The following is a 23,617-nucleotide window of genomic DNA, read 5'->3' as shown; positions in this document are numbered from 1 at the left end:
CTTTAATCCTAGCTCCTTACCCTGATCCCTTTAATCCTAGCTCCTTACCCTGGTCCCTTTAATCCTAGCTCCTTACCCTGGTCCCTTTAATCCTAGCTCCTTACCCTGGTCCCTTTAATCCTAGCTCCTTACCCTGGTCCCTTTAATCCTAGCTCCTTACCCTGGTCCCTTTAATCCTAGCTCCTTACCCTGGTCCCTTTAATCCTAGCTCCTTACCCTGGTCCCTTTAATCCTAGCTCCTTACCCTGGTCCCTTTAATCCTAGCTCCTTACCCTGGTCCCTTTAATCCTAGCTCCTTACCCTGGTCCCTTTAATCCTAGCTCCTTACCCTGGTCCCTTTAATCCTAGCTCCTTACCCTGGACCCTTTAATCCTAGCTCCTTACCCTGGACCCTTTAATCCTAGCTCCTTACCCTGGACCCTTTAATCCTAGCTCCTTACCCTGGTACCTTTAATCCTAGCTCCTTACCCTGGTACCTTTAATCCTAGCTCCTTACCCTGGTACCTTTAATCCTAGCTCCTTACCCTGGTACCTTTAATCCTAGCTCCTTACCCTGGACCCTTTAATCCTAGCTCCTTACCCTAGGCTTTCCCCTTTCTGTGTTTCCAAATCTGAAGTAACCCAATGATGGGATAAGCGATATGGCAGAAGGAAGTTCTAAGGCTTGGTGGAGTCATTGCCATATTCAACACACCAGACCTGCAAACACACAAGGGTTAGAGGAAGGAGGCCGGGACTAACACAAGCCTGGTCTGCATCTCTCTTTCTGGGTGTAGTTCATTCCCTATGAGGTTTAGTGTGATGACAGCAGCTGCAGTGCAGACTGGGTGTCTGGAACACATGGGTGGATATAACTCCCAGTCTCTCCTGAATCTCATTGCAGGGACTCCAGTTGGGTGTGTCTGAAAAGGTGTGCGCAAGTGCGAAATATACACAGTTGTGTTAGGTACTAAGTACCGGACAACAAGGAAAATCTCAAACCAAGTTTATTCACCCAATGGGTCAGACAGCTGAACAGGCAAAGGCATGTTCCCGCCAGTACAAGTATATATACCCCACTTTAGATGAAGTCTCCTCCTTTTCTCAAAGTTAAGTGACGTGGGTAATAAACGGTCCCTTCTTCCTTAATGTGACCTGACCTGACCTCTGCCCCCATTCCTCACCAATCCACAGCTCTCCACCCTTATCAGTGACCACAACCATGTGATTGCCCTTTCCCTTACTCAGTAACATTCCAAGCCTCTATCCATATCCAACCTTAATTGACCCCACCATATACATTCCTCCTACAGATAACCATTCACCTCTGGTGTAGCAAGTAGTTCAAATTACAACCCAACAACTGAAACCAGACTGTGGCCCTTCTCCTTTCCAGAGGATACCTGATGTCTAACAATAATGTGAACTTTCCGTATTCTCCTCTGTCCCTCAGTACCATGAACAAGGAGATTTCATATTTCAAGTTCAGAACCCATCAATAGTATGTTATCGATCTGGGATTTGTGCTGTCCATTGTGGAAATAAAACCTTTCTCTCCTCCCTTTCTCACCCCTAATCCACACAGCGAGGGAGCAGATCTGCTCAGACTGCGATGGAGAATCAATGGTGTTAAACCGCGTCGCTGCAGGCTACTGCTAGCCGCTCGCTGTCCCTCTCCTCTCGCTCTATGCTAAACGTAATGAGGTTGGATGAGATGAAGAAAGACCAAGTCTAAATGTGTTTTTGTCAAGCTGCCTATGTGTGTGTGTGTGTGGCTGAGTCCAAGTACATTGAACCTGAATGAAGCCTATGCGACACAGAGAATGGTGCATGATGGGGAATGTGTTCATGTCCAGAAGGCAGAAGCCTCCTCGCTCTCTTGACAGGTGCTCGCAACTGGATCTGCTTGTCTTCTCCTCAATCCCGCTCTCGTTCCGTCCCTCCTCGTCCCTGTTTTCTCTGTTAACTAAACTAAGGGTTGTAACGTGAGCAGGTGGTCATGAACAAGGGCTTTGGAGCAGGTCCAGGCTTCAGAGCATGGCATTTAGCCTCCGCCTGTGTGTGTTTGTGCAAGAGGGAGACCAATATTCAGTAGTATGTTATTATCGATCAGCTGTTAATGAAGTGCGGTACAGTGGGGGGAAATGACCTTAGTTTCTCATCCCTCTCTTTCTCACCCCTCATCCACACAGCGAGGGAGCCGCCGATGGAGAATGAATGGTGTTAAACTGCATCGCTGCAGGCTACTGCTAGCCGCTAACCACTCGCGTTCCCTCTGCACCCTCGCTCTCTCTCTCTGTCTGCCTCTCTCTTTCTCGGTCTCACTCTCTCGTGAGAAATATCAAATGTGATCATTTCTTTTGTCAAGATGCGCTCTTGCCCCCTTAGGAAAGACACAGAGAAGGGTGCTCTGTGGGGGGGTTTAGTGTCCGGAAAGGAGCAACCTCCTCACTCTTGTCTCTCCCTCTCCATCCCTCCTCCTTTTTCCTCCATCTCTATTTTTCTTGTAACTAAACTTCTAGAGGGAGCAGTTGGTCAGGGCCAACTGTGTGTGCCTGGTCTCACCTGTCAGGGACGCCCATCTCTCTGGGTCTCTTACCCTGTTGTCCTGACAGTTTGGGGCTGCTGTTGTCACTCCAACCTTCCTCTAGGGACCACTGTGGCCATCTGTGATAGTGTGGCCTCCACTGGTCCTCGATTACTGTAGTACTTTTGGCACTGGAAACTATATTCAAGATGCGTTTTCTCTCTCTCTGTCGTCTGTCTGTCTGTTTCTGTCTGGCTCTCTCGCGCTCTCCCTCTGGCTCTCTCGCGCTCTCCCTCTGGCTCTCTCGCGCTCTCCCTCTGGCTCTCTCGCGCTCTCCCTCTGGCTCTCTCGCGCTCTCCCTCTGGCTCTCTCGCGCTCTCCCTCTGGCTCTCTCGCGCTCTCCCTCTGGCTCTCTCGCGCTCTCCCTCTGGCTCTCTCGCGCTCTCCCTCTGGCTCTCTCGCGCTCTCCCTCTGGCTCTCTCGCGCTCTCCCTCTGGCTCTCTCGCGCTCTCCCTCTGGCTCTCTCGCGCTCTCCTTCTGGCTCTCTCGCGCTCTCCCTCTGGCTCTCTCGCGCTCTCCCTCTGGCTCTCCCTCTGGCTCTCTCGCGCTCTCCCTCTGGCTCTCTCGCGCTCTCCCTCTGGCTCTCTCGCGCTCTCCCTCTGGCTCTCTCGCGCTCTCCCTCTGGCTCTCTCGCGCTCTCCCTCTGGCTCTCTCGCTCTCCTTTGGCTCTCTCGCGCTCTCCCTTTGGCTCTCTCGCGCTCTCCCTTTGGCTCTCTCGCGCTCTCCCTTTGGCTCTCTCGCGCTCTCCCTTTGGCTCTCTCGCGCTCTCCCTTTGGCTCTCTCGCGCTCTCCCTTTGGCTCTCTCGCGCTCTCCCTTTGGCTCTCTCGCGCTCTCCCTCTGGCTCTCTCGCGCTCTGGATCTCTCGCGCTCTCCCTCTGGCTCTCTCTCGCGCTCTGGATCTCTCGCGCTCTCCCTCTGGCTCTCTCTCGCGCTCTGGATCTCTCGCGCTCTCCCTCTGGCTCTCTCTCGCGCTCTGGATCTCTCGCGCTCTCCCTCTGGCTCTCTCTCGCGCTCTGGATCTCTCGCGCTCTCCCTCTGGCTCTCTCTCGCGCTCTGGATCTCTCGCGCTCTCCCTCGGCCTCTCTCGCTGTCTGTCTCTCTGCCTCTCTCGCTGTCTGTCTCTCTGCCTCTCTCGCTGTCTGTCTCTCTGCCTCTCTCGCTGTCTGTCTCTCTGCCTCTCTCGCTGTCTGTCTCTCTGCCTCCCTCAGGTCTTCGAGGTCTGATCAACCTGGGAAACACGTGTTTTATGAACTGCATCGTCCAGGCCCTCACCCACACCCCCCTGCTGCGGGACTTCTTCCTGTCCGACAGACACAAGTGTGAGATGCAGTCCAACTCCTGTCTGGTGTGTGAGATGTCACAGCTCTTTCAGGAGGTATGGGCTTAAAAATATATTTCTCTTTCAGTCTCACACGCCTCCTTTCTCCTACCTCGTTCTCTCTCAGCCTACCTCTACAGCTGTCTAACCTCCTTCATCCGTCTCAGCCCAACTATCTTCACTCTTCTCTCCTTCTAAAACTTATTGTGGACGTACTTAGAATGTAGTATGGTTTAAGTGCTTGTTTCATCCCGTCCTTTCTCCAACCTTCATTCTCCCTCTTATTTCCCCTTGCCTCACCTTTACTTTCTTTCTCTCTTTTCCACATCCTCTGCCTCTCCTCCTAATGTTTCCCTTTTCTTCCCTCTCTCTCTTTCTCTTCTCTTCTCTCTCTCTGTCAGTTCTACTCGGGCCACCGCTCGCCCCACATTCCCTTCCGGCTGCTGCACCTGGTGTGGACTCACGCGCGCCACCTTGCAGGCTACGAGCAGCAGGATGCCCACGAGTTCCTCATCGCTGCCCTGGATGTGCTGCACCGCCACTGCAAAGGTCTGCATCATAGTACACACACTACATTATACGCCTTAGAACTACCTTGTGCATACGGGAAGTATTCAGGCCCCTTGACCGTTTCCACATTTTGTTACGTTTACAGCCTTATTGTTAAATTTTATAGCATTTTATTTTTCTCATCAATCTACACACAGTACCCCATAATGCCAAAGCCAAAACAGGTTTTTAGAAATTTTAGCAAATTTATTAGAAGAAAAAAAAAAAACTCACATTTTACATAAGTATGCAGACTCTTTACTCAGTACTTTGTTGAAGCACCTTTGGTAGCGATTACAGCCTCGAGTCTTCTTGGATATGACGCTACAAGCTTGGCACACCTGTATTTGGGGAGTTTCTCCCATTCTCTGCAGATCCTCTCAAGCTCTGTCAGGTTGGATGGGGAGCGTCACTGCACAGCTATTTTCAGGTGTCTTCAGAGATGTTTGATTGGGTTCAAGTCCGGGCTCTGGCTGGGCCACTCAAGGACATTCAGAGACTTGTCCCAAAGCCACTCCTGTGTTGTCTTGGCTGTGTGCTTAGGGTTGTTGTCCTGTTGGAAGGTGAACCTTTGTTTATGTGTAACTCTGTGTTGTTTTTTTTGTCGCACTGCTTTTGCTTTATCTTGGCCAGATTGCAGTTGTAAATTTAGAATTTGTTCTCAACTGGCCTACCTGGTTAAATAAAAGTGAAATAATATTTTTTTTAAACCTTCACCCCACTCTGTTGTCCTGAGTGCTCTGGAGCAGGTTTTCATCAAGGATCCCTCCGTACTTTGCTCCATTCATCTTTCCCTCAATCCTGACTGGTCTCCCAGTCCCTGCCTCTGAAAAAACATCCCCACCCCATTTGTTCTCATGGTCAGAGTCCTTTAGGTGCTTTTTGGCAAACTCCAAGCGGGCTGCCTTGTGCCTTTAACTGAGGAGTGGCTTCCGTCTGGCCACTCTACCATAAAGGCCTGATTGGTGGAGTGCTGCCGAGATGGTTGTCCTTCTGGAAGGTTCTCTCATTTCCACAGAGGAACTATGTCTGTGACCATCAGGTGCTTGGTCTTGGTGGTTCCAAACTTCTTCCATTTAAGAATAACGGAGGCCACTGTGTTCTTGGGGACATTCAATGCTGTGGACATTTTTTTTGTACCCTTCCCCAGATCTGTTTCTCCCTACAATCCTGTCTCGGAGCTCTACGGACAACTCCTTCGACCTCATGGCTTGGTTTTTGCTCTGACATGCACTGTCAACTGTGGGACCTTTATATAGACAGGTGTGTGCCTTTCCAAATCATGTCCAATCAATTGAATTTACCACAGGTGGACTCCAATCAAGTTGTACAAACATCAATGATCAATGGAAACAGGATGCACCTGAGCTCAAGTTTGAGTCTCATAGCAAAGGGTCTGAATACTTATGTAAATAAGGTATTTCTGTTTTATATTTGTAATAGATTTGCAAAAAAAATTCTAAATCTGTTTTTACTTTGTCATTATGGGGTATACTGTGTTGATTGATGAGGAAAACTAATCCATTTTAGATTAAGGTTGTAATGTAACAAAATGTAAAAAACAAAGGGAAGTGGTCTGAATACTTTCTGAATACACTGTATATACAGAGACGCATATATTACACAGACTTACACACAGATTGTAGAAAGCAGACTGCTCTACTCAAATGGCACCCACACTCTCCACAGTCAACGGGTGGGAGGAAAAGCAGGAATATGAGAGAGGGGAGAGAAGGATCTGCAGAGGAGGAGAGTGTGGGAAATAGCTGTGCTGGTCTGCTAACTAACTGCCCGAATGAGGCAGATAACTGACTGCTTGGATGAGGCAGATAACTGACTGCTTGGATGAGGCAGATAACTGACTGCCTGGATGAGATGAGCTGAGAGGCAGATGACTAACTGCCTGGATGAGGCAGATAACTGACTGCCTGGATGAGATGAGCTGAGAGGCAGATGACTAACTGCCTGGATGAGGCAGATAACTGACTGCTTGGATGAGGCAGATAACTGACTGCCTGGATGAGGCAGATAACTGACTGCCTGGATGAGATGAGAGGCAGATGACTAACTGCCTGGATGAGGCAGATGACTAACTGCCTGGATGAGGCAGATGACTGACTGTCTGGATGAGATGAGTGGCAGATGACTAACTGCCTGGATGAGGCAGATGACTGACTGCCTGGATGAGATGAGCTGAGAGGCAGATGACTAACTGCCTGGATGAGGCAGATAACTGACTGCCTGGATGAGATGAGAGGCAGATGACTAACTGCCTGGATGAGGCAGATGACTAACTGCCTGGATGAGGCAGATGACTAACTGCCTGGATGAGGCAGATGACTGACTGCCTGGATGAGATGAGAGGCATCTGCAGAGGAGGAGAGTGTGGGAAATAGCTGTGCTGGTCTGCTAACTAACTGCCCGGATGAGGCAGATAACTGACTGCTTGGATGAGGCAGATAACTGACTGCTTGGATGAGGCAGATAACTGACTGCTTGGATGAGGCAGATAACTGACTGCTTGGATGAGGCAGATAACTAACTGCCCGGATGAGGCAGATGACTAACTGCCCGGATGAGGCAGATGACTAACTGCCCGGATGAGGCAGATGACTAACTGCCCGGATGAGGCAGATGACTAACTGCCCGGATGAGGCAGATGACTAACTGCCCGGATGAGGCAGATGACTAACTGCCCGGATGAGGCAGATGACTAACTGCCCGGATGAGGCAGATGACTAACTGCCTGGATGAGATGAGGCAGATGACTAACTGCCCGGATGAGGCAGATGACTAACTGCCTGGATGAGGCAGATAACTGACTGCTTGGATGAGATGAGAGGCAGATAACTGACTGCCTGGATGAGATGAGCTGAGAGGCAGATAACTGACTGCCTGGATGAGATGAGCTGAGAGGCAGGTAACTGACTGCCTGGATGAGATGAGCTGAGAGGCAGGTAACTGACTGCCTGGATGAGATGAGATGAGAGGCAGGTAACTGACTGCCTGGATGAGATGAGCTGAGAGGCAGATAACTGACGGCCTGGATGAGATGAGAGGCAGATAACTGACTGCCTGGATGAAATGAGAGGCAGATAACTGACGGCCTGGATGAGATGAGAGCCAGATAGCTGACGGCCTGGATTTGATGAGCTGAGAGGTTACTAATTGACACAGACACTCTTTACATAAAAGCGCTGATTGTGTTTGCTTGGCTCTGTGTCGTCCTCCACCATCCCTCTCTGTCTCATTCCCTCTCTGATATTGCGGTCAGGGGGAGGGTTGATGTGGTAGTTCGACATGCTTTGATTCTCAATCGTGTGTCCCTGTGCTCACCAAGGAGATGACAACGGGAAGAAGGCTAACAACCCCAATAACTGCAACTGCATCATCGACCAAATCTTCACTGGAGGCCTGCAGTCTGACGTCACATGTCAAGTCTGCCAGTAAGCGCCCGTGTGTGTGTGTCATTGTTTTTTTCCTTCTATGTGACATTTATGCTTCATCCTTACTTTGTCTCTGTGTCTCTGTCTCTCTGTCTGTGCTCTTGTTGCATCATGTTTTACATCACTCAGTGTCAGCCCTGGTCTGACCCCCTCTCCTCTGCAGTGAGTCAGGGAGAGTGGGACTGATTTGAACAGACACACACCACCCACTGTTTCACTCCCTCTGCTGTAGCAGGCCCCCTACTGGACAGTGTAGACAGACAGTGTTCTATCCCCACCTGGTGGACACATGGAGCATTGCAGTCAGTCAATAATCCACTCGGGTTTCCTCCTTCAAAATGCATACAAAATTAATCCCAAACGTTACCAATAAACTTATCCAAACAAGTCGATCAACGTTTATAATCAAACCTCAGGTCCCCTAATAAGCAAATAAACGATAACATTTAAGACGGAGAATCGTTATTGTCTTTACCGGAGAAAAATACCAAAGAACACGCTCTCATCCAAGCGCTTGGAAACACTACAGCCAAAATGGGAGCCACCTAGAAAAACTACAATTTCTGGCAAAAAAAAAAAAAGCCTGAAACTCTTTCTAAAGACTGACATCTAGTGGAAGCCCTAGGAACTGCAATCGGGCACAATTTCGCCCTATTTTGAAAGTGCCAGCCATTGAAATAAGTGGTAGGATTAATTGCTTTTTGGGGGGGATGGTTTGTCCTCTGGGTTTCGCCTGCCATTTCAGTTCTGTTATACTCACATACATTATTTTAACAGTTTTAGAAACTTTAGAGTGTTTTCTTTTCCAAATCTAATTATATGCATATCCTAGCTTCTGGGCCTGAGTAGCAGGCAGTTTACTTTGGGCACTTTTCATCCGGGCGTCAAAATACTGCCCCCTAGCCCAAAGAAGTTAACTTGTGTGACCATAACAAGATTCAACAACTGAGACAATAACTGAACAAGTTCCACAGACATGTGACTAACAGAAATTGAATAATGTGTCCCTGAACAAAAGGGGGGTCAAAATAAAAAGTAACAGTCAGTATCTGGTGTGGCCACCAGCTACATTAAGTACTGCAGTGCATCACCTCCTCATGGACTGCACCAGATTTGCCAGTTCTTGCTGTGAGATGTTACCCCACTCTTCCACCAAGGCACCTGCAAGTTCCCAGACATTTTTAGGGGAAATGGCCCGAGCCCTCACCCTCCGATCCAACAGGTCCCAGACGTGCTCAATGGGATTGAGAACTGGGCTCTTCTCTGGCTATGGCAGAACACTGACATTCCTGTCTTGCAGGGAATCATGCACAGAACGAGCAGTATGGCTGCTGGTATTGTCATGCTGGAGGGTCATGTCAGGATGAGCCTGCAGGAAGGGTACCACATGAGGGAGGAGAATGTCTTCCCTGTAACGCACAGCGTTGAGATTGCCTGCAATGACAACAAGCTCAGTCCGATGATGCTGTGACACACCGCCCTAGACCGATGTACCGATCCTATGCAGGTGTTGTTACACGTGGTCTGCCACTGCGAGGACGATCGGCTGTCCGTCCTGTCTCCCTGAAGCGCTGTCTTAGGCGTCTCACAGTACGGACATTGCAATATATTGCCCTGGCCTCATCTGCAGTCCTCATGCCTCCTTGCAGCATTCCTAAGGCACGTTCACACAGATGAGTAGGGACCCTGGGCATCTTTCTTTTGGTGCTTTTCAGAGTCAGTAGAAAGGCCTCTTTAGTGTACTAAGTTTTCATAACTGTGACCTTAACTGCCTTCCGTCTGTAAGCTGACAGTGTCTTAACGACCGTTCCACAGGTGCATGTTCATTATAATTGTTTATGGTTCATTGAACAAGCATGGGAAACAGTGTTTAAACCCTTTACAATGAATATCTGTGAAGTTATTTGGATTTTTACGAATTCTCTTTGAAAGACAGGGTCCTGAAAAGGGGACGCTTCTTCTTTTTGCTGAGTTTACATGCAAACAAATATTGTCACAGTGTTGTGACTACTGGTGGGGGTCATATTTATGGTTCCATAAGCTTCAGGTTTGTCGAAGCCCAAACCTTACAGTGCCATTCCCTCAGACTCCTCCCCTCTCGTCCTGTAGCGGTGTTTCCACGACAATTGACCCGTTCTGGGACATCAGTCTGGACCTGCCAGGGTCGTCCACGCCCTTCTGGCCCCTCAGCCCCGGGGGGGACGGCAGCACACTGAACGGAGAGAGCCACCTCTCCGGGGCCACCACGCTCACAGACTGTCTTCGCAGGTACTACTCACCCCTTTATCTCGATTTCTTTCTTTCTCTATCCCTCTCTCCATCTATCAAAGGCCACCACTCTGACTGTCTACTCCGGTATCTCATTACTATTCTTCACTTCCATATCACTTCCTGTTTATCTCTCTAGTCTGCTGTCCAGCTCTCTCCACATCAATGGAGACCCCACCAATCTCTTACACACACACACACACACACACACAAACACCCGGAGTGTGTTCTGACCATGGTCCCGTCTTCTGCAGGTTTACCCGACCAGAACACTTGGGGAGCAGCGCCAAGATTAAATGTAGCGGTTGCCATAGTTACCAGGAGTCCACCAAACAGCTGACCATGAAGAAGCTCCCCATTGTGGCGTGTTTCCACCTCAAAGTCAGTGTGTGTGTGTTTTCTCTGTATTTGTGTAAAAGGTAGTGAGCGCTCCAGTTTTAGTTCCCTTTTCCACTTCAAACTCATGTCCTACCTCTGTTGTCTCTACCCAATCTCTCTTTCATTTTTTTCGCTCTCCTCTTTCTCTCTCCAGCGGTTTGAACACTCAGCGAAGCTGCGGAGGAAGATCCCTACCTATGTCTCGTTCCCCTTAGAGCTGGACATGACTCCCTTCATGGCCTCCAGGTCAGTCTGAACAATGAGCCAGGCCCACCGTGGAAGAGATGAGGGCTGCATCTCAGTAGTCTGAAGTTACTTCCACATATTTTCGCCAGGTGAAGTCACCAAGTGAAAGTCAGCCCTCTGATGGTCTCCTTGCTATGTAGCGTTCACGAGGCAATTCTCAAATCCGTGCTAACGAAGGAAAGGAGACGAGGAAAGAAAGCCCCTTGAGTCGACTGAGATGCAGCCCTTTTATGTCATAGAATTAAATAGGTGTATGAGCTGTCTGACCAACCACGTCCATTTTCTGTGTGTTTAATTGGTCTGTTAACTTAATTAGCCAGACACAGGTGTGTGTGTGTACACATTAGTACAGAACTCCCTATGCGTATCCCCTGTCGTGACGTTGTATTAGTTCATTAGACTGTTGCTCATCGAATGATTACAAGTTTCTAATTGCGTGATTAACTGAATCAAGCAATTATTAACTCATTAACCTGGGGAACCATGGGGAAACTAGTTTTTATTGAGTTTCTATTTCCCAAATTAACTCAAAGAATATCAGAATATCGATTTTACAACAGCCGCTAATTAACCAGTTGCCTCTAACAATCTCGTTCTGAACGTCGTATAGCCCGTGAATCTGCACGGACCCGGGTCTCGCCAATGAGTTCATACCACACCAATCTTAGTTGAATATGTATGTACTAAAAAGCTAAAATGATGATAAAAGATACACACAGACAAAACACATTATAGGCTATTGCTTAGAACTTAGTATAACGGGCCAACACACTATGGTGTTACCCACAATGGGGATTTCAAAGAGAGAGGAAAAGAGAAAGTACATTTGGGTGAATTTGTCAGCTATGCTATTCTAACCCTAGCCTTGCCCCAAATTGCCGCTCTTATGGGTCAGAATATAATGATGTAATTACGTGGGGTAGACCTCCGAGGATTCTCTGCATGGATCGTTCAGGGGACCGTTCAGCTGCTCGATGATGCACCTCTCCGGCGCACCTCTCTGATCGTCCTCCCGATGTCAGTGTCCTTTTGTCTTAGGAGTCTGTTCCCTCACCCTTTGCTCTGGAAGGGGACAGACTGCTCTGTAGCTCAGAGCTCACAGCATAGGAATGAAACCCTTTAGATACCGCGATTCGCTGGGATTGGATGCTAACGGGGTCCGGCTTGAATTCACCCACTTAGACACAGCTACTCATCCGTAGCTTGGGTAGAAAAGGATTTCTTTGTCTTCAAACTTGTGTTGCGTTTTGGGTTCGTTGACTTTTTAGACCGTGGCTGCAGCTTGGGTCACGTAGTCTTCTCTGTGAATTCTTTACTCACAGGTTTTATACCCTTGGGTCAGAAGTGGGCGTAACCGCCTTTAGGGCAATTCTCTGGGCGTACCAAGTTAATGAGGCCAGGTCTAGATTTGATTCAAATCCAATTTTAGACAACTAACTTAACATTACATCTTTACCGAAACATTCCCTTTGATTTGGACATTTTCCACACAACGTACAATGTATAAACCTCAAACATATGCTAGGAAAACTCTCCACGTTACAATGTTTTCGTAATAACGTCATCTATTAACCTTTAATAACAAAACAAGAATTACATACATTTTCATATTCCATCTATCGTCATGACCACCATTGTGGCTGACGGAAACCATTGTTCCAAAGTCCCTTTATTTCATGTTTAATGTTCTGAGGCTCGTTCTCCATAGTAACAAGACAAACAAATTTGTCTGTGGCCTGAGATTTACCAGGGGCGTGAGGGGTCATAAAACCCCCACATCATCAGACCCCTAGTCTCTCCTCCTCTGGGGTTGAGAGATAATCTGTAGGGTTGTGGTCTCCTGTAACCTGACCTGATCAGGACAGTCATGACACCCCTGATGCACAGCATGTTAAAACAACACCTGCTGCTGAGGGGGACTCAAATGGATTCAGATCTCTCTCCTCCAGAGAGGAAGAGCGATGCCTGGAACTGCATCAGTTAATTGACTGAATGAATGTGTGGGTGTGTATGAAAGAGATGCGTTATAATGGTGTGGAGGTGGGAATGTAATCTGTAGGGTTAGTGTCACACCAGGCAGGCAGGCAGTCAGTCAGGGGCCTCATTGGAAACCGTGCCTGGCAGGGTGAGATGTTAATGTCATAGCTAACACGGCTTAATAGGGGTGCTATAGGATTCATTGTAATCTACACGTGTGGTATTAAAGGGATCGTTCACCCAAATGACAAAATCACATTGGTTTCCTCACCCTGTAAGCAGTCTATGGACAAGGTGAGACGGTTAAACCATGCTTTGGTTTAGTTTCCCTGGTACTGTTAGCGGTAGCATGTGGAAGCGGTGACAGGGAAACTAAATCAAAGCGTAGATTGCCGTCTCATCTTGTCCATAGACAGGTTAAGTTCATTTTGGTGAACTATCCCTGGAGTGAAGCCTAAGGATGGCTTATGATGGCCTTTGTTCATCGTTGTTGACATGTTGTCTGTGTGTCTTTCAGTAAAGAGAGCAGGATGAACGGACAGTACCAGCAGTCAGTAGACGTGTTCAACAACGACAATAAGTATGTGCGCTGTCCCGCAAACAATGGTACTAGGTTGCATATAAAGAACACCATAATGACAGTGAATTGGCTCTCGTGTTCTCTCTCGCTTTGACTCGAACCAATTCTAATCCATTTTCTGCCTCGCTTCTTATCTCCCCTGTTCTCTCCCTCCAGGTATTCTCTGTTTGCGGTGGTCAACCACCAGGGTACTTTGGAGAGCGGTCACTACACCACGTTCATCCGGCAGCACATGGACCAGTGGTTCAAGTGCGACGACGCCGTCATCACCAAGGCCAGCATCAAGGACGTACTGGACAGCGAAGGGTAAGCTCTGAAAATATCCGAAGTTTGAACTGTGGTCATAACGAGTAATATTTGTTCACAAAAGTAGTACACTGGGCCTTTACTAGTATTAGCAGACTGATATGGAGACGTCTGTAGCACGGGCAGACTGTTTATTTAGCTGCATCTCCCCTTTGGCAGAAAAGGTAGCTGTGTAATTAAGAACGGTATCCTGCAGGATTCAATAGTTGGAAATGTAGGAGTTGACTGGAATCCAGAAAGAACAAAACATGTACATCAAAAGGTGCGAAGACTCAAAACATCCACATCAAATGAAATATTTTTCTTGATCAAATATATCAATAAAGTATTTTTATATTCCACAAGTATTCACATGAACAGTACAGATAATACTGGTTTACATTTCTTCACCAAAGTAGTGTCCTACTCGTCCGGTGTACCTATATAGACATCTTCAGCATGGCCAATTCTTTTCATTCTGCATTTGCCCCACCCCCGAGGCTTTTTAAACATTTCATTTAACCTTTATTTAACTCGGCAAGTAAATTAAGAACACATTTTTATTTGACAATGACTACCTACCGGGGAACTGCCTTGTTCAGGGGCAGAACGACAGATGTTTTACCTTGTCAGCTCTGGGATTCGATCCAGCAACCTTTGACCTAGTCCAGCTAGGTCCTCTCCAAATGTAATCCACAACTCCATTGCCATCATGATGCAGTAGCCTCTACCTTCTGTTGTTCATATTTTTTTCATTATCGTGAATAATTACTTGTATGTATCAGTGTGAAATCTTATTGATAAATCTCTCTCTGTTCTCAGGTACCTCTTGTTCTACCATAAACAGTTTCTGGAGTACGAATAGCCACCTTCATTCAGCACTGATGTCAACAGCCACCAAGAGACTTGCAACAACAAGGTGGCGACAGGACGCACGCCTCCCTGAAACTCTACGTCAGTGAAGATTGAAGCTGGGGGAATGGAGGGAAAGGAAAATGAATCATGCATCCTTTCTGTGTAAAGGACACTCCAAAACCAATCTGCACTGAAGCGACTCGGATCTACTTGATAAGGAGGAATAGAGGAGAGGGGGAGGGAAGATTGCAGGATGGAGAGGGGGAGGGGGTGTGTGACTATGGAGGCCTTGTTGGAAGAGAAGGTGCATCCATCGCTCTCAATCTCCCTCTCTCTATTCTTGTTTCAGACAGACGGGCAGATGGAGGGACAGACTGACCGTGGGCACATCTCATAAAAACTTCACATTCAGTTATTTGATCATTTCTGAAATCCATCATTCCACCCACACATACACCCATCTACAAGTGACCAAGCATTTTCAAAGGCGGAAATATATTTGGTTGTCTAATTTCTATATGCATTATTGTTGCGCTGACTGCAAAACAAGCTGACAAATGGTATTTACAATATTGCAAAGACAAAAGTGGTTACTATAATAGTTGTTTGTGACTTTTTAGGAAAAAAATACTGTATGATTAATCTAACACATCTATTTTGTAACCACGGAAAAAGACTTGAGTTGAATAAGCGGAGTGTTGTTCTGTGAAAAAGCTATCCTCTTTTGTGTTTTACTATTCGCGATGGCAGCGAAAATACATAAGTATATTTTTATAATTAATTTCAGTCCTTGTTTATGGTTTCCCATCCTCCCCTCTGCCTCGAACAACCTTATGTTGTGCAGTCAGTGTCCTTTTCAAAAAGACACCGTTTCACGTTTGTTCCTTTCTTGCGCTGATGGTATAATTCTTGTGTTGCTGACGTATCGTGGGGAATTTGTTTCAGGTGATGCGCTGTTGTGGATAAGGAAAAGACTGGCACATTGTGCATCCTTCCCGGAGACGATGGCTCGATCTGACAGTGTTAAAACTTGTCCACGTGTTTCTCGAATTCCGTGTATGCGCGAGCGCACGTGTGTTGTGCATATGTTTGTGTACTGAATCAGTACTTTCAATTCAGCATGCTGTCTACGATGGATATAAAGTCGGTGTCGGAGAGTTTTTTTTTTCACATGTATGTATGCTAAAATAAGAAACCAAGGTATAAACTGAGTTACTTTATCGGCCAAGGATCATTATGGTCTAGTCAAGACCACCCCCAACACTTTATCTGCTGCAAGAACTGGACACTGATGGTGAGACCCCAAATAAAAACCTATATCTTTACTCGCCTGTGTGCTGCAGGGTTTTATTAGCTTGTTGAAGATTTACTGGAGGTCTTTCATGGCACGTGGAGGCCACCTGCCTGTGAATGTCCAGCCAGGTCACCTGTGATAGTCAGTATTTGGTGTCCGTCCATGTCTGAGCACGTCGGATGATGACGTGGAAACCGGCCACTAGGGGCAACAGTGAATGCGTACGCATCCCCCTCTGGTGCCAAAGGTTGCATGTTCAAATCTAGCAATAAAAATATGCTTTTGAGATTTCTGTTTTAAGTCTACCCCAAACCGTAACCCTTACCTTAAATATTCTGAGTTAATGCCTAACCTTAAACATGAACTTCGTAATTTGACATTTGAGAAACATGGATGAACGTCTAATTCTGACTGAGAGGTAGATGTAATGTCTCCCGAGAGACTGAGAGGGTGTCCTAATTTGATAATTTTTGTTGCTGAGAATTTTCTTGCACAACAGAAAATGCAAACGTGTGTATTCAAGGTTTTTAAAAAGCTTTTAAAAGGTTTTTAAAATCTCCATTTTAAAATGTCAGACGTGATTTTCCCTATTGAAAAATGTATCAACCACTACAAAAATGTCCATTAATTATAATCCACATAATTCACATTTCTTGTTGCTGCAGGATTAGTTTCCTGCTGTAGAAAACTGGCTCAAATGAATATCCAACATCTGTACAGGCATACAGTGGGGAGAACAAGTATTTGATACACTACCGATTTTGCAGGTTTTCTTACTTACAAAGCATGTAGAGGTCTGTAATTTTTACCTATGATAAAAAAAATACAGACCTCTACATGCTCTACACGGCAGTGTATCAAATACTTGTTCTCCCCACTGTATATAATGTTCTATGTCACTCGCTTCTGTCTCACTCCAGTTTCTCCTGTATCCTTCACCACCTATTAATTTCTGCTCTCCAGACTGCTCACACATCTGATCTTGGGACAGTTTTTCTCCCCCCCACTAATTGTTCAGGTTAGGATTAGGGAGTAGAAGTTGATCCTAGATCTGTACTTAGGGGAAACTTCACCCTGGAGTGGGCGGTATCAGATCTGTCCTGAGTTGTTTATTTATTTAGTGTCCAGTCTGGTTCAGTTCTGCAATCAGAAGCTGGGCTGACTGGGGGAGCAAATGATTCGCGGTGATGATCCACACTGAGGGGCTCTGGTCGGAGAGTGGAGGTCCTGGGGGACAGCCTGCTGGTAGAGGGTGAGTGGGGGTCTCTGCTGCTTCTCTCCCCTGCCAGGCACTCCGAGGTCAGGGAAGCAGTGGACACACACACAAGTCTCTGTGGGGCTGGATGAACGTCTCAGTGTCACACTGTTTATCTGGAGCAGGGATGGATCCATCGGGCAGTCTAAAGATGGTACGTACACACACACACACACACAGGTTATCTCGATCTAAAAGGAGCCATGTTGAGTTACAAGATTGTGATTTTGGATCACAACTGTGATTAATATTATTTGACTCTGCTGGTCGTCTATGAACATTTGAACATTTTGGCCATGTTCTGTTATAATCTCTAGCCGGCACAGCCAGAAGAGGACTGGCCACCCCTCATAGCCTGGTTCCTCTCTATGTTTCTTCCTAGGTTCCGGCCTTTCTAGGGAGTTTTTCCTAGCCACCGTGCTTCTACACCTGCATTGCTTGGGGTTTTAGGCTGGGTTTGTGTACAGTACTTTGTGGCATCAGCTGATGTAAGAAGGGCTTTATAAATACATTTGATTGTTTGTTTTTTACCTTTTTAGATCTTAATGAATATTCATAAATGGACAGGGGGGCTGATCCTAGATCAGCACTTATATTCTGAGTGGCTTTATGAAGCTGTGACCTGTGCTACCTTTTTTACACTAGATGTGTGCCCAAACTGACCTTTGGAGGACTGGGTGTTCTGGTTAGGCTCTTGGCCCTTCTGACCTTCATGACCCTGGGTGTGACTGTTCTGTGTGGCCCCTGGTCGGGGGGGCCTCCTCAGCAGCACCAGCAGAGCCACAGACAGGGTCAACAGCAGCAGAGTCAGACACAGGCCCAGCAGAGAGTACACCAGGATGGTTGAGTAGGGCAGGCCTCTGGGTAGGTAGCCCCCCCTGATGGTATGGTTCTGGAAGGCATTCCCATCCACAGGCCTCAAGATTCCATTCAAGGCAGACTGTTGGGCTTGAGGGAATTAAATGCCTAAATTAAATCCTTATGTACTCTGCAATAACGTCCATGTAATGTGAAGTGAGTCGTAACGTAGCGTATGCACCATTTCCAAATGTCAACGCTCTACTTCCAGACGGTTCTCAGTTCTGAACATCATCAAAGCCAAATGCATTTAATCCCAAAGTTATCTTATTTAAATTTGACTGAATTAGAGAGAACACCAAATGGCACCTTATGGGAGGGTACCGTTTGGGACATAGACATTACATTTCAGCTAGTCCAGTCGTGTAACCCTGAGGTAATGAAGCACCTGGCTGGGTAAAGGGCATTTGAAGGAATTGGTGTGCTCAACTCAAATGTTTGTAGAAGAAAAAAGTATTTGGTTGCTGAGTTCAAAAGGCATATATTTGAAGAAAGGAAAAACCTACACTCGGGAATATTCTTGACGTTTTAATGTCTTTTTATTTATATATATTTTTTAGCAACAGAGGTCAGAGCAAAAGGCCACAGCCTTGACCAAATGCTGACGAAGACTGTGGCTGAAACTTGTCCGCTTGCTCTGACCTCTGCTTCTACAATTTAAAAAAAATAAAAGGGCATTCAAACGTAAGGAATATTCCAGTGGGTTTTTCCTTTAAACAAAATATATGACAGGCTGCTGCATTTGTGAAGGGGTCACTTGCATGTCAGTTGTTATACATATTGGCTCGACTGCCAGAAGCTCTTTTGGAGATGGCTGTATGCTCAATTAATTACTTAGTAGTGTACAAACTATTATGACGGTTTGAGTGCGTTACAGAGAGAGAACGAGAGACAAAAAGAGAACATTTAGCACCTAAAATTCTGATGAAAAAGGGTTTGCTAAGTGAGTGTCCTATATGTTTTGTAATAGCTACAACATACTGTGCGGATGTATAGTACTTTAGAATGCTGTTCACTCACTCTGACACTGGTGGGAACACTCTGAGGGATGGCTGCCACACACCGCAGCACACCTCAGACACCTCTTCAACAGCCTGTCATAGTACTGCCCTGGGACCGCCTTACACCCCAGAGACACTGGCACAGACAAACATGCATGGTATATTCTTCCTGTGTTTTGACACAAAATGGCTACTATGTTCCAAATCAGCCATGATTCCAGTAGGCTATACATGTTACTTAACCCGACAAAAATGGTATTGAGATTCATTAACCTTTTGTATGATCCTTTTACCACTGATACAACACCATATAATTAAATACAGTGCCTATCAATAATTCAACCCCCTTGGATTTATTCACATTTTATTGTGTTACAAAGTGTGATTAAAATGGATTTAATTCAAAAATGGCAATGAGCTACACATTATACTCTAATGTCAAACTGGATAAATTATACTCTAATGTCAAACTGGATGAAACATTTTATTTTTTATGATTGAAAAATATAACACTAATATCCACTGAGTTCACAACACGTTAGGAACACCTTCCTAATGTTGAATTGCACCCCTTTTTGCATCAGAACAGCCTCAATCCGTCAGGGTATGGACTCTACAAGGTGTCAAATGTATTCCACAGGGATACTGGCCAATGTTGACTCCAATACTTCCCACAGTTGTGCCACGTTGTCTGGATGTCTTTTGGGTGGTGGACCATTCTTGATACACACAGGAAACTGTTGAGTGTGAAAAACCCAGCAGCGTTGCAGTTCTTGATACACTCCAACCAGTGCGCCTGGTACCTACTACCATACCTTGTTCAAAGGCACTTCCATATTTTGTCTTGTCCATTCACCCTCGGATTGTGTGTGTGTGCCATTCAATGTCTCAATTGTCTCAAGGCTTAAAAATCTTTATTTAACCTGTCTCCTTCCCTTCATCTACACTGATTGAAGTGGCTTTTAACCGGTTGCATCAATAAGGGATCATACTGTAGCGTTCACGTCAATTCAGCTGGTCAGTCTGTCATGGAAAGGGTAGGTGTTCTTAATGTTTTGTACACTCAGTGGATATGGACTAGATAAGTATTCACCCCCTGAGTCCATACATGTTAGAAACACCTTTTGGCAGCATTTACAGCTGTTGAGTCTTTTTGGGTAGCTATGCACACCTTGATTGTGCAATATTTGGTCCTTGCCGATGACAAGCATGTCCATAACATCACGCAGCCACCACCATTCTTAAAATGTGGAGAGTGGTACTCAGTGGTGTGTTGTTGGATTTGCCCCAAACATAACGCTTTGTATTCAGGACAAAAAGTTTATTCCTTTGCCAGATTTTTTTCAGTATTACTCTGCCTTGTTGCAAACAGAATGCATGTTTTGGAATATTTGTATTCTGTACACACTTTTTTTTTCTGTCATTTAGGTTATTATTGTATAGTAACTACACTGTTGATCCAGACTCAGGAGAAAACTATCACAGCCGTTAAACTCTAACTGTTTTCAAATCACCAAGGACCTTATAATGAAATCCCAGAGAGATTTCCTTTCTCACTGGCAACTCAGTTAGCAAGGACGCCTGTATCTTTGTAGTGACTGGGTGTATTGATACACCATCCAAAGCCTAATCAATAGCTTCACCATGCTCAAAAGGATATTCATCATCGTTTTTTATTTTAGCCCATCTACCCTTTTTTGCCCTTCTTAACAAGGCATTGTTAAGAAAAAAAAGCTCCCTGGTCTTTTTTGTTGAATCTGTGCTTGAAATTCACTACTAAACTGAGGGACCTTGCAGCTAATTGTTTGTGTGTGGTACAGAGATGGGTTAGTCATTTTTTTTTAAACTTAACACACACAGAATCCATGCAACTTATTATGTGGCTTGTTGAGCACTTTTCTACTCCTGAACTTTCTATTTAGTCCTGAACTTACTATTTAGTCCTGAACTTACTATTTAGTCTTGCCATAACAAAGGGGGGGAATACTTCTGCAACCAAAACATTTTAGTAATACATTTTTTATTAATTTGTCAAACAAAAATATCATTTTGACAATATGGAGTACTTTGTATAGATCAGTGACGACAAAAAATCACAATGAAATCAATTTGAATCCCACTTTGAAATGCAACACAAGGGGGTGAATACTTATGATACGCACTTTATCTCTATATATAACTTTGAAGATTGAGTCCACAGGAGGTTGGCGACACCTTAATTGGGGAGGGTGGGCTTGTGGTAATGGTTGAAGGGAAATAGGTGGAATGGTATCAGATATGTCAAACACATGATTTCCATATGTTTGATGCCATTCCATTCACTCCGTTCCAGCTATTATTATGACCCGTCCTCCACTCAGCAACTTCCACTGATTGAGTCATAAGGACAATCACACGGTGTATTGGCCTCTCACTGACTTCTCAAGTCAGTGTATGTGTTATTGCCCCCGGCGAGCGTTTGTGTGTATGTGAACTTACCACAGTACTCGATGCATCTGAGGTGGCGATGGGGCTGCTGGCAGACCATCTGACAGGTCAGACACTTCCTGACCAGGCGGTCCCAGAAGTAACCCTCAGAACAGCCTAATCCCATGGCTCAGTTCGGGTGTCAACTCACACTCTGACTCACTGAATGACAGATGGGGAAATCAGGGTCAGTTCATGGGGATCCTTGTGTAATTTGTATTTTGTATTTATTAAGGATCATCATTTAAGTCAGCAGCTACTCTTCCTGGGGTCCAGCAACATTAAGGCAGTTATATACAAAAAATGTTACATTACATTTCATAACGCATAGTAATCAGTCTTGGATCACTTGGTTTGGATGGATTCAAACCTCTTTAGTTTTACACAAAATGACCCTGTCCAACTAGCTCCAGAATATATCAGAAGAGAGGGCAAGGCTCCAAAAACAACTCAATACAATTTCAAAGATTTAAATGAACTTTTCTTGACAGAAGAATAATGCGCTGCGCTCTGCTGGGCACAGAATCACTGAGCCGGAGAAAGTACACATGAAGCTGCGCCTCGCCTTATTCTTCAACTTCATCAAATTGACTCATACGTTTGTTCTTATCTGTGCATTTGCTTAAACAATTCTCCAACAGTGTCATGTAAAGGCCTTTACTACTGATTTGGTTCCTTTCACCACACGTGACGTTATCATGGTGTTTTTGTTGGTGTAACACTCTGTAGCATAAACAATGGCTCATTGCATACACCAGTAAGTATTCAAGGCATGATGTTGATCTTTATGTCTGGATATCCGATTTAGTAAACATTCCCCCCCCTACATTACCATTCCCAGGTGGTCAATTAATTATTAAAGACTACATCTTTTAAAAAGTTATAAACCATGAACAGCATAACCATTAACCTACTCGCATGTCAATTTAAAAAATGCATCTCGTGACATAATGTAACAAAACAGATATCATATGACTTACCCACAGAGAGATGAAAGACATGTATGGACCTTTGTTTGAAATGTGCCTCTCGTGCAGTGACGTTGGGCTACATGTATTTGAGTTGGGGGCTGATTTGGGTACAACCACAATGTCTTTTCTGGGACTTCCCCCTTGCACAGAAGGTGAGCTACTCTCTTGTTATGGTGAGTCATGTGCTTGATGGGTGTGAATTGTGACTAGGAGTTAGAATTCTGTCATGTCTATTCATATACTTTTACTAAGCAATGTGAACTTGCCTACCTTTCCCAAATATTGAATGAGACAGACAGTATGTTATTTACAGTGGTCTGTTACATTGGTAAAAATGGCATGTAATGTAGACTGCAGACTCACAGCAGCCTTGTAGTATGATGAGGATTTGGAGCACAATATAAAGCTCTTATTTAAGCAAGTCCCGAGGAGGTGTGGTTATATGGCCAACATACCACTGCTAAAGGCTGTTCTTAAGCACGAAGCAACGTGGAGTGCCTGGACACAGCCCTTAGCTGTGGTTTATTGGCCATATACCACACCACCCCTTTCTAAAGTCTTCTAAAGCCAAGTTAATAAACCGATCACTGAACATTTAGAATCCCACCATACCTTCTCAGGCTGTGCAATCCGATTTCCGAGCTGGTCACGGGTGCACATCAGCCACGCTCAAGGTACTAAACAATATCATAACCGCCATCGATAAAAGACAGTTCTGTGCAGCCATCTTCATCGACCTGGCCAAGGCTTTCGACTCTGTCAATCACCGTATTCTTATCGGCAGACTCAATACCTTGGTTTCTCAAATGACTGCCTCGCCTGGTTCACCAACTACTTCACAGACCGAGTTCAGTGTGTCAAATCGGAGGGCCTGTTGTCCGAACCTCTGGCAGTCTCTATGGGGGTACCACAGGGTTAAATTCTTGGGCAGACTCATTTCTCTGTACATATCAATGATGTCACTCTTGCTGTGGGTGATTCCTTGATCCACCTCTACGCAGACAACACCATTCTGTATACATCTGGCCCTTCTTTGGACACTGTGTTAAACTTCTTATGGCTGGGGGCAGTATTGAGTAGCTTGGATGAATAAGGTGCCCAGAGTAAACTGCTTGCTACTCAGGCCCAGCTACTAATATTTGCATATTATTAGTAGATTTGGATAGAATAAACTCTGAAATTTCTAAAACTGTTTGAATGATGTCTGTGAGTATAACAGAACTCATATGGCAGGCAAAAACCTGAGAAAAAATCCAACAAGGAAGTGGGAAATCTGAGGTTGATCTTTTTCTTTGCCTATCGA

The 23,617-nt window shown here is 45.6% G+C and overlaps 2 protein-coding genes across 9 annotated transcripts in view; one reads left to right on the top strand and one right to left on the bottom strand.

Moving 5' to 3' along the window:
- Nucleotides 1-15,794, top strand: part of usp22 (ubiquitin specific peptidase 22) — a 38,440-nt gene extending 22,646 nt beyond the window's left edge. For 2 of the 7 annotated variants that reach the window (XM_029629132.2, XM_029629134.2), the window contains 9 exons: nucleotides 3,776-3,942; nucleotides 4,287-4,434; nucleotides 7,775-7,880; nucleotides 9,990-10,148; nucleotides 10,403-10,529; nucleotides 10,681-10,772; nucleotides 13,267-13,329; nucleotides 13,486-13,635; nucleotides 14,437-15,794. In XM_029629132.2, coding sequence (XP_029484992.1) covers nucleotides 3,776-3,942; nucleotides 4,287-4,434; nucleotides 7,775-7,880; nucleotides 9,990-10,148; nucleotides 10,403-10,529; nucleotides 10,681-10,772; nucleotides 13,267-13,329; nucleotides 13,486-13,635; nucleotides 14,437-14,479 — 1,055 coding nt within the window. In that variant the 3' untranslated portion in view covers nucleotides 14,480-15,794. Of the gene's footprint in view, nucleotides 1-2,615; nucleotides 3,943-4,286; nucleotides 4,435-5,584; nucleotides 5,698-7,774; nucleotides 7,881-9,989; nucleotides 10,149-10,402; nucleotides 10,530-10,680; nucleotides 10,773-13,266; nucleotides 13,330-13,485; nucleotides 13,636-14,436 lie in introns of those variants that run through there. The other 5 variants (XM_029629133.2, XM_065007926.1, XM_065007925.1 and 2 more) reach the window with 5 other exon arrangements.
- Nucleotides 15,795-16,280: 486 nt separating this feature from the next.
- On the bottom strand, nucleotides 16,281-22,427 carry LOC115106418 (tumor necrosis factor receptor superfamily member 13B). Of its 2 annotated transcripts, XM_029629131.2 has the most exons (5): nucleotides 22,324-22,427; nucleotides 21,356-21,505; nucleotides 18,897-19,013; nucleotides 17,682-17,966; nucleotides 16,281-17,163 (listed from the first exon to the last, which is right to left on the bottom strand). In XM_029629131.2, exons 2-5 carry the CDS (start codon nucleotides 21,468-21,470, stop codon nucleotides 16,910-16,912), a joined length of 771 nt encoding a protein of 256 aa, XP_029484991.1. In that variant the 5' UTR covers nucleotides 21,471-21,505; nucleotides 22,324-22,427; the 3' UTR covers nucleotides 16,281-16,909. The 2 variants fall into 2 exon arrangements, with proteins under 2 accessions (XP_029484991.1, XP_029484990.1); XM_029629130.2 differs by lacking the exons at nucleotides 21,356-21,505; nucleotides 22,324-22,427 and having other exon boundaries at nucleotides 18,897-21,349.
- Between the last annotated feature and the right edge of the window lie 1,190 nt (nucleotides 22,428-23,617).

The sequence above is a fragment of the Oncorhynchus nerka genome, linkage group LG23 (genome assembly GCF_034236695.1).
Source record: "Oncorhynchus nerka isolate Pitt River linkage group LG23, Oner_Uvic_2.0, whole genome shotgun sequence".
Classification (NCBI taxonomy): Eukaryota; Metazoa; Chordata; class Actinopteri; order Salmoniformes; family Salmonidae; genus Oncorhynchus; species Oncorhynchus nerka.
Note: the sequence above shows the minus strand (reverse complement) of the source record. Positions and strands in the feature narration are given on the sequence as shown.